The 14,611-nt window shown below is 39.3% G+C and overlaps 1 protein-coding gene across 41 annotated transcripts in view; it reads left to right on the forward strand.

Moving 5' to 3' along the window:
- LOC129722556 (protein muscleblind) overlaps nt 1-14,611 on the forward strand; it is a 745,426-nt gene that overhangs the window by 486,643 nt on the left and 244,172 nt on the right. For 3 of the 41 annotated variants that reach the window (XM_055676111.1, XM_055676110.1, XM_055676112.1), the window contains exon 1: nt 6,926-7,313. The exons of 33 other annotated variants lie outside the window; for them this stretch is intronic. Coding sequence is in view for 1 of the 8 variants with exons in the window: in XM_055676100.1 (XP_055532075.1) it covers nt 1,188-1,223 (36 nt within the window). In the remaining 7 variants the exon portion in view is untranslated. Of the gene's footprint in view, nt 1-1,175; nt 1,224-6,913; nt 7,393-14,611 lie in introns of those variants that run through there. 5 more of the 41 variants (XM_055676095.1, XM_055676096.1, XM_055676100.1 and 2 more) reach the window with 4 other exon arrangements.

Raw genomic sequence — 14,611 nt, forward strand, 5'->3', positions numbered from 1 at the left:
TCTAATCTGAGAATGTCGTTGACATAAGGTGTGCATACCTGAATGGAATGACCAATATCTAGCTGCTAAGAATCATTATTTAAGACAAAAAAACTTCAGGTAGAAAAGCAACACATAGCGATTTTTTTTTCTAATTTCAAATCCTAATGTCTTTAGGAGGCTGTTGAATTTTACAGCTAACACTGTAACTTCTCGTACATACCTCTCTTGTCAATGCTGGTCGGCCCAAAACACGAATCATAACCGATTCCAACCAAACAACTCACGCCACAACTGATGCGATGCCTTCATTGGTTCTATAAATATTATTTTCTCCCAATCCAAAGGATTTCCTATTCCTTTGCCCTTTCCCCCGTAAATAAGGGAACCCCGTATTCCGAACCGAAATATCAACAACAGCCCCCGGAAGCAGGACAATAAATATCAAACTGTCAAAGAGCCACTTTCCAGCGGACATCAATCGATTGCGCTACGCTCTCCCTCTGTGTGATCCGCAAATTTACCCTCTAAGCACAAGAAGACGAAATCAATCTCACACATCGACTCAGTGGATTTTGTTTGCATTTGACCTATACGCTTTGTGTTTTGCCGGTCGCCGCTACATCAGCAGTTATGAAACTAGGATCAACACGTTCCTGTCGAGCGATCTATCCTTCTTCGATTGGCGATAATATATCCGAGAAGGGTTCGAATGTTTTCAATTTTTTCCTTCATTGCCACCGCCCGGCGGCGTCCAAGTCGGTTGACCGGTCCGGAATGGGGTAAAATTTGAACGTGAGCTGAAGAATCTGAAACTGCCTTGAAAAAAACTTATGGTAAAAAATATGTGTCAGTTATGCTTTATGCCATAGGGTTTCTGTTTCACTTCAACATGTTGCGCAACCTTCGGCTGCGGAAAACTCTTCTTGAAACTGCAGTAGAGAAGGGTGCAAAGTGAGTGACGGGAAATGGGGCTTTGCCCAACTGAAGAACCGAAGCAATAAATCAGAATTTAGACTTAAATTCGACAGACGAAAGCACACAGAGCCCACACCGGTTCGGGTGCCTGCCGGCTCGATTTTTGAAGCGGGACAGCTTTTATTCCACTTGATTTAAACAATCAACCCGATTTTTCCACTAGATTTCATCATTGATGGTACTAATTTTTCATTTTTCTCTTTCCGCTTTTATTGCAGGTAAACTGAACGATGATTCTGAAAGATGGTGGCTCTCTAAAGAGGAAGGTAAACAGTTGAAATTTTAGAGTGGAAGCTGTGACGACTTAAAGTTAGATGAAGAAATTTCAGAAGATATGCTTTTAACGTATGTGAAGGTCATTAACCACGTACATTCGTCCGGGGATTCTTTCCTTGCAATTTCGAAGTTCGTTTGCAGACACGTTTAATTTTAACGAGTGCAATTAAATCCCTCGAAATTACTTCCACCGATCGTGTGTCTCACACCTCATTGTGCGAACACAAAAAAACTGCGTCATTTTACTGCCCATTTGACCCCCACACGTCGTTAACGAGCGCGGAATGGCGGTAGGAGGTGGTAATACACGCAGTTACAAATAAGCAACAACTCTATTATCACACCGGCGCGGACGGGAAATGTCTTCCTCCTACTTTCTAAAGGGCGAAGAGCGTGCGAGCGCGTGTGTTGATATTGTTTTGTTGATTTTTCGCCGAAACGGAGAAGCGATAATCATACTCTATAATTAACCGTGCGCGCATCTATGACAAGTGAGTGGATGTCTGTCTACCAAACTAATGACGGTCAACATCGGGCCGCGAGAGCGTTTTCCTCCGAACACAGGAAGCGCGTATGTGGATCGGTACAGGGTGTCGCGTTGCGATAGTGTATTACACATGTTTAGGATTTTGAAAAGCTGAACTAATATAGGAAACAGATAAAATTAAACATGTTTTTAGACCAATAAGTGATACTTTTTCAAACTGTTTCAAGACACAATACCATGTCAAATCATCAGTCTGACCTAATTCGGTCTTTTTAACCTAGCGTCTACTCCGTCATTTTGGAGCGAACCTCGGAGGATCATCTTGTCAGTATCATAATTTATTTTACTAGCATTATAATTCATGTGTTCATTTCTATTTATGTGTTTGCACATAATTATCTGTCCTGCCTGACTGTTCTATCTGACAGTTCTGGCCGTCTGACTTGATCAATTACATGTCCCAATCATATAATTTTTTTGTCATTTTCGATTTGGTTAAAACTGTGCAAAGATGTTCCTATGCTTAAGATGTCATTTGGTGCTGTAGGTAGTTTTTTTAATCACGACTCATTTTTGAAAAGGTATTATGTAAAAGCGGTGTTGATAACTACAAAAAAAATTGGAGCTAATAATTACAAATAATTTTTTCGGCAAAGTTGTAGGTCGTTATTTTGTCTTTTAAAAAAAATATACACCGAAAATATGAAAAAAAAAAACAAAAATAATACAAAAAATGAAAATATATTGCCTTAAAAAGCTTTTTTTTTTTAATATTAATTTTAAGTTGATATCTACAAAAGGTAGGGTAAACAATAATGGTTGTCTGATTATGGAAAAATAATTTTAAAATTTTCTGATAAAACAAGAAAGAAATAATTTGAAACCGCAACAGTTTATTCGATTGGTATGATATTTTCGGCGAAGTTGTAAACAGTTATTTTGTAGTTGCAGAAAAAATACACACCGTACTTTTTATTTTTGAAAAAGTGAAGTTATAAATTAATTTTATTATAAATTAAAATCTTAAACATTTTCTACAAAAAACTAAACATTGATCGTTGTTCGAGCTTAAAAAATAAAAATTTAAAATTAAAATTTTACAAAACCAATCGTTTTTCAAATTTGTTTTTACAGTGTTTATTATTTTTGAAAGGACAAAGTTACTATCTACAACTTTGTCGAAGACACTATAGCGATAAAAAAATCGTTTCGGCTCAAAAAATATTTTTGTCTACAACTTTACCGGAAAAAATCTACCATCAAACCAACCTCAACCATCAATTTTTTTCTTACCTCTCCACACTCAGACTGTACATGGAAAAATCAGAAAAAACGTGTCTGTCATGTCTGTCATGTCTGTCATGTCTGTCATGTCTGTCATGTCTGTCATGTCTGTTATGTCTGTCATGTCTGTCATGTCTGTCATGTCTGTCATGTCTGTCATGTCTGTCATGTCTGTCATGTCTGTCATGTCTGTCATGTCTGTCATGTCTGTCATGTCTGTCATGTCTGTCATGTATGTCATGTCTGTCATGTCTGTCATGTCTGTCATGTCTGTCATGTCTGTCATGTCTGTCATGTCTGTCATGTCTGTCATGTCTGTCATGTCTGTCATGTCTGTCATGTCTGTCATGTCTGTCATGCCTGTCATGTCTGTCATGTCTGTCATGTCTGTCATGTCTGTCATGTCTGTCATGTCTGTCATGTCTGTCATGTCTGTCATGTCTGTCATGTCTGTCATGTCTGTCATGTCTGTCATGTCTGTCATGTCTGTTATGTCTGTCATGTCTGTCATGTCTGTCATGTCTGTCATGTCTGTCTGTCATGTCTGTCATGTCTATCTGTCATATCTATCATGCCTGTCATGACTGTCTGTCATGTTTGTCATGTTTGTCTGTCATGTTTGTCATTTCTGTCTAGCATGACTGCCTGCCATTTCTGGTTTTCTATCATGTTCTATCTGTTTGTCCTGTCAGTTTGCCCTATCTGGCTTGTCTGCCCTTGTTTATTCTGGCTACCTGTCTGTCCAATCTGTTCTTGAGTTATTGGGCACGCCGTAATCGATAATCTGGAGCAAGCTTAGCGAAACTTAGACTGACTGCACGTATCAATGGTTACTACTCCATGATTAATCAGAGTCAGTAGAATTGCACAGTGAATCAACTGAATGAGAAGTGACTGGGAATGACTGACCAGTCTCCTTGTACAAGGTTCAGTCACTCAATACTTGAAGGATCGAAAATGATGCCCGTCACGTTCTTGTAATCAGATGGAAAGAAGAAAGAAATATTAGTCTGACCTTTGCTGCTTGGAGACCGTGTTAACTTCTGCATCTCCACGAAAGTCACAAAAGGGAGATTTTTGTTAGTAGGGCAGCAGTCTTGATCCAACAGAATTCTCGTTGATAAGAGATGCCTCTCCGTATCTATTTAGCTATTTCTGGTTTATTCTCTGTTAGGCCGGCTGGGTGAAAATGTATGATTCGCTTGACGGAAGTTTGACAGCTTAACAAAAGTTTAGATCAACATGCTGCTGCTGAGGCCACGCACAAGTGTATGTGGTTTATTGCAACAAGGACCAAAACTTTTTAACTTTCTGATTCTTTCAGACCGATTTCCACAACCCACAACCAAACGATATTAGGGCCACGCACACGTGTATGAGTAAATCGCAGTAACATATCATAGAACCCTTTCTCACGATTTGATCCAAAAAATTGATCTAAGAGCCGTAGTGTCTTGAAAATAGTTCGTCCGTTAATTCTTCTCTGTTTTATAGAAGTTGCAAATTTATGATTAATGCACCTAGGAGTAAGAAACGAATCTTACTCTTCTAACTTTTGCTTATAAAAATCCCCTTTGTTTGGCGAAGTCGTTATAAATTTTATAAGAAACAACTTTTCCGGAGCACCACACTTCCATTTCCCTTCTTGAATGAACTTTTGTGAAGTTTCCAGTGTTAATTTTTCTACAGTTTTTGCGGATATTGTAGATATTTGTTAGTAAGCATTATTTCAATAAGAATCGTCAATAACTAAAGAAATATAAGAGATAAAAATAATTTCCGGTGAAATTGTGTATTTTTTTGTAGCAAACTACATAGTGGAACATTAGAAAATTGTAGAAAATCACTACAAAGAAATATTGGGAGAATGGTTAATGGATTTTACGAACATTTTATAGCAAAAAGCACAAAAGTCCATTTGATTTGACAAATATAAGTATGCTATTTTCAGCAAAGTTTTTTTTTATGATATGTTCCACAATTTTTGATTTTTGGATGCAAAATTTTTATAGGCAAAAATTAGAAAACAAATGTTTGTATATCTCTTTAAGGTGGATTAATTAGAAACTTAAAATTTCTATAAAAGGAGAATAATTAAAGAAGCAACTTTGCTGAAGACACTAGGGCTCTAGGAGTTTTTTGGGTCGCAACATTTTCAACATTGTGCATAGGATGCTGTTGGGGCCACACACAAATGTATGAAGTTTACTTGAATGAAATACATAAGTTGATAAGTTGATTTTCATTTTTGTAACCGAGATAAATCAATAAACAGTAAGAATGTTGTCGAACACAAGTTTGTGTAGATTGTCTAGTAAATATCAAAAAAGGCTGTTGGGGCCACGTACAAATGTGTGAACTTTACTTGAAATTAGTTCTTAAATTGTTATATTCATCCTTATTGAAACCGAGCCAAACCAACAAACAATTAGAATGTTGCTAAATCCACGCACAAGTGTGTGTGTGTGTAATTTGTCTAGTTGATATCAGAATTGATTCAATGATTTGAAACCGGTTTAAACCAATTTCTTCGATACGATATTTGTTTTTCAACCATTTTTAAGTACGATTTTGAAGCAAAAAGAGGTACGCAACAGCTAGTTGGCTTTTTTCTGAAAAAGCGGTGCCAAGTTCTAGAAAGACAATCACAGCCAGCAAAGGATGAACATTTTGAACATTTTACAGTGCTGTTCATCTACTTCGAGATATAAAATCTGTAAAATAAGACGGTGAATTTCAATAAAACATTTTGCTACCCTAACATTTATTCTATACCAACAAATATATTTACGCTTTTCTGTAATCAAAACCTCTACCGTTTTTCTCTGCTCTTTGCATTTCCCTATAAACGAATTGAATCCGTTTCCCTCTGGCAAATTGTTTGCAATTAAACCGAACCAAATGTCTTTCATTTTTGGCGCATCATCCGCCTAGGTTCGGAAAAGCAACGACAGCATACTTTTGTCGACAACTTACCTCCAATTAGTGGTCTTCTGTTGTGTGTGAGAGTTGACGTAAAACACAAGGTGCCTGGCAAACGCCTTCGGCTAGCTATTAGTGTGTCACCCTGTGTAGTGAAAGACTTTTCTCCGAGAAGCATGTGACATAACGACGAAAAATTACTAGGACAAATTGAATTAACATAAATCAACGATGGACACTCGCTGCGCAGTTCTGCTAGTGGACGAGCGCCGGGAGCGCCCGGACAAGGAAAGCGAAAACAGCACTGGAAAGAGCCACGCCGCGGGGGCACAGTTTCCTGTGAAATCGAAACGAAGTAGTACAAAACCGACACATTGGGAGAAAATACCGACTTGCATTTCTAGTTCTTCTGTAAATCGGTCACATAGACAGTTGTCATCGCCACGACGGCTGGACGTCGTGCGGTCAGGGGGGAAAGAAAACCGATGTGGTAAATCGACTTGGTAAATAACCGCATGAGTGTCCTATCGAGATGTTTTCGAAGTGGACACATTAGGTTTCTTCAAAACACGCACCTAAACTATCCGTAAATCGTAATCAATGTCAAAGTTGATAAAGTTTCAACACAAGACACCCCCAATCTAGATGATGTTGACCTTGTAAAGGATATTTTCCAATGATTCTTGCGAAGTTTGATAACTACATCAATCATCAATGCGACCAAGTCCAGCCCCGTTATTCAACTTAGTTTCCCCAACTGATGGTTCTATTTTATACCCCGAACCATTCAGTGGTGGCGTGGGTGTTGGCATCGAACCGGAACGGAGATCCCCGATTGGTAGCCACGGGGTGGGTTTGGAGTGGCAAAGACGCATCGGCCTGTTGGGCTGGGAAGGAGAAAAGTGAAAAAAAGCTATTGAAAGAAGAGAAATGGCTTCCCGAACAGCAGAACAGTTTCCAGCAACCGCTGGCGACAACGTGGCGGCAAAGGCGTTTTTTCCACATATATGTGTACAATTTTCAACCAATGCAACGCCGTGCCGGATAGATCCATTCGATATAGTTGTTGCTAGATGGGCTGCTCCTGTATTCTCAATTTCAAAAAGATACCCAATAGTCACAACTTTTTTTGTGCTTCCTGTCATCCATTTTTACGGTCCTGGTCGGTTGTTCTGTTGAGTCCGCCGTTCTCACTATTTAGCCAGCTCGGAGCGACGACGACGCGGTGGCGGTGGTTCAGTGTCTGTGTACGCGTGATGTACGCGCACCGAAGAGGAAAACTCGCTAAACTGTCAGTAGAACGTGGTTCGTGCTTAGTGCTGCCAGTGATCTTCACCGTTTCGCGAGTGTGTTTTATTTGGCCAGCCGGACCGTGTAAAATAGTGCTGTGAGTATTTTTGGCAAACGATTTTCGCACATTCCAGACTTAGGTATCTATATGCGCGGTTCACGGCAGATTGTGCAAGGTTGAAATTTTTTCTTTTGGTTTATTCCTGTTCCTGTTCGGCTAATCTAAACATTTATTAATCACGATGAGATTGTATCATAAACATGGCTCACGGTTGTCGGGATCTCGGTCTGCTACAGGTCTGCTTTGATGCTACGGGTTATTTTTAAGACGGAAATTTACGGCTCTGCTGCCGGTGTGAAAGCGGCCATTAACGATCGGGATGAATGGGAGGTGCGAATGTAATTACATATAGCACTTAGGCGATGTGTGTAAGGGTGGCATTTCCCGCTGAGCATTATAGGTGCTAGAGCGATTAAAACTAATGCGTTTGGCAGTGATTAAATACGCGCAGTTAAAGCAGAAAAGGTGGCTCAATTTACCAAGCTATCCATGACTGGTTATGTGAAGAATTTCGAAGCTGGTGCTTGAGAGCTAACGTTTTGTTTTATACAAATATTTTGATATTTCGTCCAGCTGAATTCCCACAGAAGAGTGTCTTTACAATGTTTTGCAACCTGCTAGCTTGAGCCCTTATGCTGCTCCGTGAATGGGATCAAACGGATCACCGCCCCTTAATAAACGATTTATCACCATCATCGAGGCGATTTATCAAACGCTTTACTGCATCGAAACACTCCACGTTAGAGTACCTTCGAATTCCGATTTGCAGACCACGCGTACGCACATACACGCACACAAACCATCACCGAGCGATCATCCGTGCGATAATGTACGAAAAGGCAAAGGTTATCCTCTGATTAGAAACTAATTGATATATCACTACACAGAGCCATACCCGCGCACTTGCCCTACCTGTGTCAAAGTGTCGACTTCGGCTTGTGCCCCTCGAAGCCTCCGCTTTTAATCTGGACCATCTATTAAATGTCCCACCAGCAGCAGACTGCTGCGCTGCTATAGAAAGCACATCCTAAACAACAAACGTCGGCCTTCAAGGATCATCTATCTTTGGTTTGATGAACGGACCGAGCCACGAAAGCCAGCCAGCTGGCCAGCCGGTTGAATAACACCAATCAGACGCCCCTCCGCCGAACCAAACCGACTTCGGGCAGTCTCTTTTTGACCATTTCATACATTATCATTAGGCGGCCAGCAACGGCCAGGCAAAAGACCGACACTGCTGTCGGCCATCCACCGTAGACCCATAAATTTTGATCAAAACTCGCTCGTTCTCGCTCGCATTTTATCAAATTCGTCCCTTCTTGATAACTAAATTCAATCACTGCTAATTATGAATTAATGATGAATAATCATTGGATGTGTCAGGAAGTCGACCGAGCGAGCCCCCTGCATAGAGGCTAACCCTCTGCGTGATTTGTGGAGGTGTTGAAGTTTTACAAATGCAACACAACAATCGTATGAATGAGCTCTCGAAATCAGGTTTCTCCTGTTATTTTTGGAATGTCCTCCATTGCGACACTCTGTCCAAAATAGAACTCGTACATCGAGAGTGCAAAAACAACTCAAACATGTCAACTGCCAGAACATCCGCCGGCCACCTGAAGTCCGTGCCAACCGGCAATAGCAAACGATGGCCAGTTTTACATGAACCACATGCGCATATACTGCTAGCATACTTAACCGACCGTACGACAAATGATGAGCGCTTACTCTCTCTCTCTCTCTCTCTCTCTGACTCCTTCTTTCCCCACCTAGCTCCCAGTGTCTATCTCGATCCGGTCATTTGACCCCGATGGCTATCGCTCGGAACAGTCGCATTGCCTGTGCCGCCACACTCTGTTCGAAGATAAATTGGCCAGGTAGCATTTCCATATTATTTCGTTCATTACCAGCTTTTCCTGCTGTCCGTTAGCATGGATCTAGGTTGAACTAGATTCCGGCTAAATATGTCCTAGCTTAGCTACAACGGTTCGACGGGCGTGTGTAGCCGTGTATACCAATAGCCGCTTGCCACCTACGTCCGATTGGGCTGCCAAGCCACCGAAGGATCGTCATCATCGCCGCATTAGTAATGCGAAACCACAGTTAGCTGATGAGAATCTGGGCTCGAACGCGTTTGTCTCTGTGTGTGGTGCAGCTGCGGGTGTCCGTGTGTGTGTGTATTTCAGAAAGACTCTGGGGCATATTTTTGGGTGGTTAGTCAAATGAGATTTGTTACTCCAAACGCACCGAGGGGTTGCTCGTTTCGAGTATATTTTGTGGAAAAAAGAAAACTGGATTGAAACTTCAAATATTATAGGATTCAAATGAAATCGGTATTGCATCGATGAGATACTGATTTTCAATGTTCTCAAAATTATCATTGAACTTGATTGATCACCAGAACTGGGATTTTGTCTAGAGGTTGAAAATCTACTCCTTTTGAAATTCAAGATGACGGCTTTCAGTTATTGTAAATCACCAAATATTATCCAAAATGGACTTTTTCCGCATCGGAATAATGCTCAGAAGCCATGGATGTTTAGAAGTCTACATCTAGTTTAAATATACAGCCATAAACCTTAAATACCGCCCAATACAAGTATTTTCAGAATGATTACCTTCTGATTTTGATCTATTTGATCCCAATCTAGTATTATATCAAATCTATTGGCAAAATCATTTGATTGTAGAAAACACCTAAAGCGGGACTACTCAGAGAAAGTTCTGAAATGCATTTTTCATTTATCTAAAAACTGACATCTCAACTTAAAATCATTGGTTTTAATGTTAAAACACTGACACTTGATGATAAACTTACGCTACTCTCCATAAGTTTAGAACCGCTTCACCGAGTATTGCAACACCCAGTTTGAATATTTCATCACTCCGAAAAGTTTGATATCACCTAAAATGAACAGATTATTGTCACTTTATCTCGTGATTCCGACAACCTAGAGCAGCGGTTCTCAACCTTTTGGCTTTGAATGTTCTCGCAGAGTGGAAGAGAGTAGTGGTAGATCATGTTGTGGAGTGTAGTTCAGGTTTTAAATTAAACTATGGTTTGTTTGATTGCTACAGTCATGTTTTAAGAGCAAGATTGAACAGCAAATTAAGTATTATAAAGAAAAATTGTTCTGTCCGCCATTACTGATTTTTCTTTCGCGTACCCCCTGAAGGCTTTCGAGTACCCCAAGGGGTACGCGTACCCCAGGTTGAGAACCGCTGACCTAGAGAGTTTTGATCTAAATCAAAGTTGTTCTGGAGGTCAAGGGCTTGTGTTCGGCGGGTAGTTTGATTTGGGATGCAGTTTCGTAATAAGGGTGCATGTAGTTTTTGAACATAATTTATCTCGTGAACCCTACCACTTTTTTTTCTACGTGTCGACTCATCACTGCGACCAGAAGCATTTGATCTATTATTGGCTAGGTGTTATCTGTGACCCGCACTTCATGTTATTGGAGGTATCACTATTGAAGTATGTGACACGCTTTTTATTTTTATCCGTGCTTGTGTGTGAGGTTTTACATGCATGCAGTAATTTTTATTACACTTCTTCCTTCTACTTTGTGCTGTCTTTCTGCGCTCGCAGAAAAATTAATACACTTGCTGCTTACACCACAGCTGAACGAAGCAAGAGTGGTGAATCCCTCTAGTGAGAAAATACAGAATATACACCGCGGTACGCACTACTGAAATAAATTCAATAACGAAGGGCAAACAGGCGTAACGGGCGGTAGAATTATTTTTTTCCAGTTTCGAGAATGCAAAATAAACAACGCAATTTACTTTCTCACCTTAATGCTTCCCTCATTTGATATCTGCTTAGGAAATACACAGTGAAAGCACTGCAATGAGTGTAGTTATTGCGCGTAACATCCTTTCGTGTGAGAAAGCTCACACCAGTTTTTTTTATCTCAAATTAAACTATCATGGAGAGAGAATTCACCTAACGTTCCTCTCTGGCTAGATTTGTCAAGAGGAAGGTGTCATATCGAAAACTCGTTCCTCCATCCAATTTTGCATCATAATTACAATTCCCTGAAGAGAGCCTAGTACACGCTACTGAAACCAGATTTATTATAAGAGGGACTTATTTTTGTTAGGAGAAAAGTTTAGCTGGGGTACTGTAGAAATCGGCTTAAAGAAAGGGTATGTGGTGAGGAGTCTGAGAACAAACTCATATTAAAGTCCTTTGACAACCATTCTACTAACATTGGAACCCATGACCACCCGCTTGTCAAAGTAGACTTTAAAACCTTGTAGCTACGGAGCTCCCCATCCCACCACTTAAAAAGTTTAGGGTTTCAGCAAAGTTGTTCAAGTACAGCTTCTGGTGTCCATGAAAAAAAGAGAAAGCAAATCATGGGTAATTCAATTTTTTTATGCCAAACTTCTTAGAAATGCATTAAACATCGCGATCTGATGTTATCTCAAAACAATATTTGAAGTGGGGCTCTCGACGTTTTATATATTCCCGAGACATTTGGTATCTAATGAAATGTTGCATTCTAATCGCTTTGAGGCCCATTTCCCGAAGCCCGAATGATCTCACATTTTGCATGGGAACTTTTTTTAGGAGACGAAAATGTCAAGCCTTACCTTTGAATGAAATTCGTAAGTCATTTTTCCCATACATTCCATTAGCACCCTAAGGAGTATATTCATGGACAAAGAGTGAAAGAGAGGATTGATACTGTTCAGGACCGGGTTTGTTTATACAAAATTATAAATCAAAGAATAAGACAGGTTAAAACGAGTCAGTCATGAGGAAACGGTTATACAATCATACTCAACATTGAACATTACATTTGTTTTCATTATGGAAAATATTACATACTCCTGGAATTTATATAAAATATTCCCGGAACTCAGGAGTCCCGGGGAAAAATATTCTCGGAAAGAACTCTCTACGGATAGTGTACAGAATCAAAGCTATGATTGAGTACATTACCAAAGCTATAAGGAATGATCGTTAGTCCCACATGTCAGTCAACCGTCAATCAGACCTCCATTAGAAAGCATCCTCAACGTGAAGTTATTGTAAGAACTTTTTTGACGTAGAGCTACGTCTCTTAGGAAGTTCGGTTACATAGGAATGAAGACCGAAAACCTAAAAACGGAAAAAGGAAAAAATATGTCCAATTTCAAATGCTTATAAGTCGGTTTGTTTTTAGTGGAATTTCTTCGTTATTGTAGCAATCGATTGGAAAATCTATGCCGCCCAAATGCAGAAAATTGTAATTTGATTATTCGAACTATTGTACTTTTGAAAAAAAAGTCAAGGCTTGTATTTATTGTAAAAGTCAAGGCGTGTATTTATTCACAACTTAAAATAAAATATAGATAATATCAGTGAACTGTTTCACTTAAATAATGTTTCAAAGTACAGGGTGAAAAACATGCGCAAATAACGTTATCCAAAAATGTCCAAGGCAAACCAACCCGTTCAAGAAATCTCATCAACTTACTGCTCAGTTGGTACGTTAGGATGTCGTCTTAAATGTGTTGAGGAAATATTATGCATTGAATCTGTGTTGGCTCAGAAAATAATGTTTTTCCAAACTGTACACTTTTCGAGTCCTTTTGGGGTGAGATTGTGCCAAGCTATGATGAACGGTACAATGTACGGAGTTCATATTTACGACAAAATTATATCAGTATACACCAAAACACTTGCATTGTTTACATAGGGTGTGTGTCTAGCCAAGGTATTATTTGAAATAATGACTAAAAGCATGAGAACAATAAGCTAACAACTGTTAGATGGAAATTTACACTGACTGATATTACTTATGGAATGTAACTAAATTTTGTACACCGATTCTATACATATAACTGATGACTTTTTCAGCGAGGAAGGAGGGTTGTAAAAATAATTGAAACGAAAAGTCTTCTTAGGCCTTATGTCCTAACGTTTTCTCTTTCTAAGCTACCTGGAGACGCCACTATGTGTATAGAGACTGACTATAAGCCACGTTCTCATAACTGGTTACTCCAGATATCGATTTGATCCAGTTATACATTTTTCTACAATTCATATGAAACGTAGTTTCTGGTCAACCCCCTTCAGCCCCTCAATAGTCCACTATATTTACTGTTTTATCATGTTATTCATGTGAATTATCCGTAGATACACTACTGTTTTTCAGGTATTAAAGTCAACTTTTTGTTTTTGGCACAATCTCACCCCATAGAAAGGGTGAGATTAGGCCAAAGTTCATTGAATTTTAGTAAAATTATAGTTTATTGTAACTTAACCATATTTGCGGCAGTCGTTAACTAAACATTTAAGAATGCATTGACGTGATTTGGATCAAACTCATTGTTTAAATGTGTACATTACAAGATAAGGAACAAAAATGTATCCTTTTTTGGCACAGTCTCGCCCCGGCTGATGGTACTGGAAAGGATCAATCTTGGTTGATCTGATTGGTCGTTTAATGATTCCTTTCCTAACGCGGTATATTCACCAGAATATATATACCTAGCGAACCTGGACGATACTATTTGACCTATATAAGAGCATGCTTCTGCCTCAACCAGTCATTTTAGTTCTGGATAGCGGCTAGAGTAATCCTCTCTTAGCAGCAGCAGCAGTGGCAGTGAGTACCAGGAGCAGTAGTGGTAGCAACGTCAGTGAGCAATTCTCGCTGAAACCGTCTCACTGGTGACATGAGATCTTTGAAAATGGCTGTTTTTGTGTCTATATTCTTGAAAGTAGTGAATAGATGAGTAAATAACTTTAGTTAGTTTATATTGATGGACCCCTCGGGCACAAGGGGTCAAACGGGTTATGGAAAAGTTGTATCTAGAGCAATTCGTGATCTTTTTATTGATCTGTTTCTCCTGAATTTGTCATTGAACCGCCTAGAAATACCACCATCTTGAATTTAATAAAAAAAACGTGTTTTTGAGCAAGTTCGCAATCATCGATTCTAAATTTTACACCACTATTGAAAATCTGAGAAAACATGCTTTAAAATACATTCAAATAATCAGGTGAGCATAGAGTTTACCTTGCCATCCAGATAATTTTTCGAAATCGAGATTCGAACATTTCAACACATGTATGATTTGCAATATGAAATATTCTTAAAGAAATGGATCAATGAAATGATCAAGAATTGCTCGAAATACAACTTTTCCAAAAACCGTTTGACCCCTTTGTGCCCGAGGGGTCCATCAATATTAACTAATCAAAGTGGTTTCCTCACTTTTTCACTACCCTGGCCAAGTAAAAAAATGTCTTCAAATCATGGAAATTACATGGTTTTTATGTAATTTTGGGATGTTGAGTCCAAATTTGATATTATTTTTGCATGAAAATGCATATT

Source organism: Wyeomyia smithii, chromosome 2, assembly GCF_029784165.1.
Source record: "Wyeomyia smithii strain HCP4-BCI-WySm-NY-G18 chromosome 2, ASM2978416v1, whole genome shotgun sequence".
NCBI lineage: Eukaryota > Metazoa > Arthropoda > Insecta > Diptera > Culicidae > Wyeomyia > Wyeomyia smithii.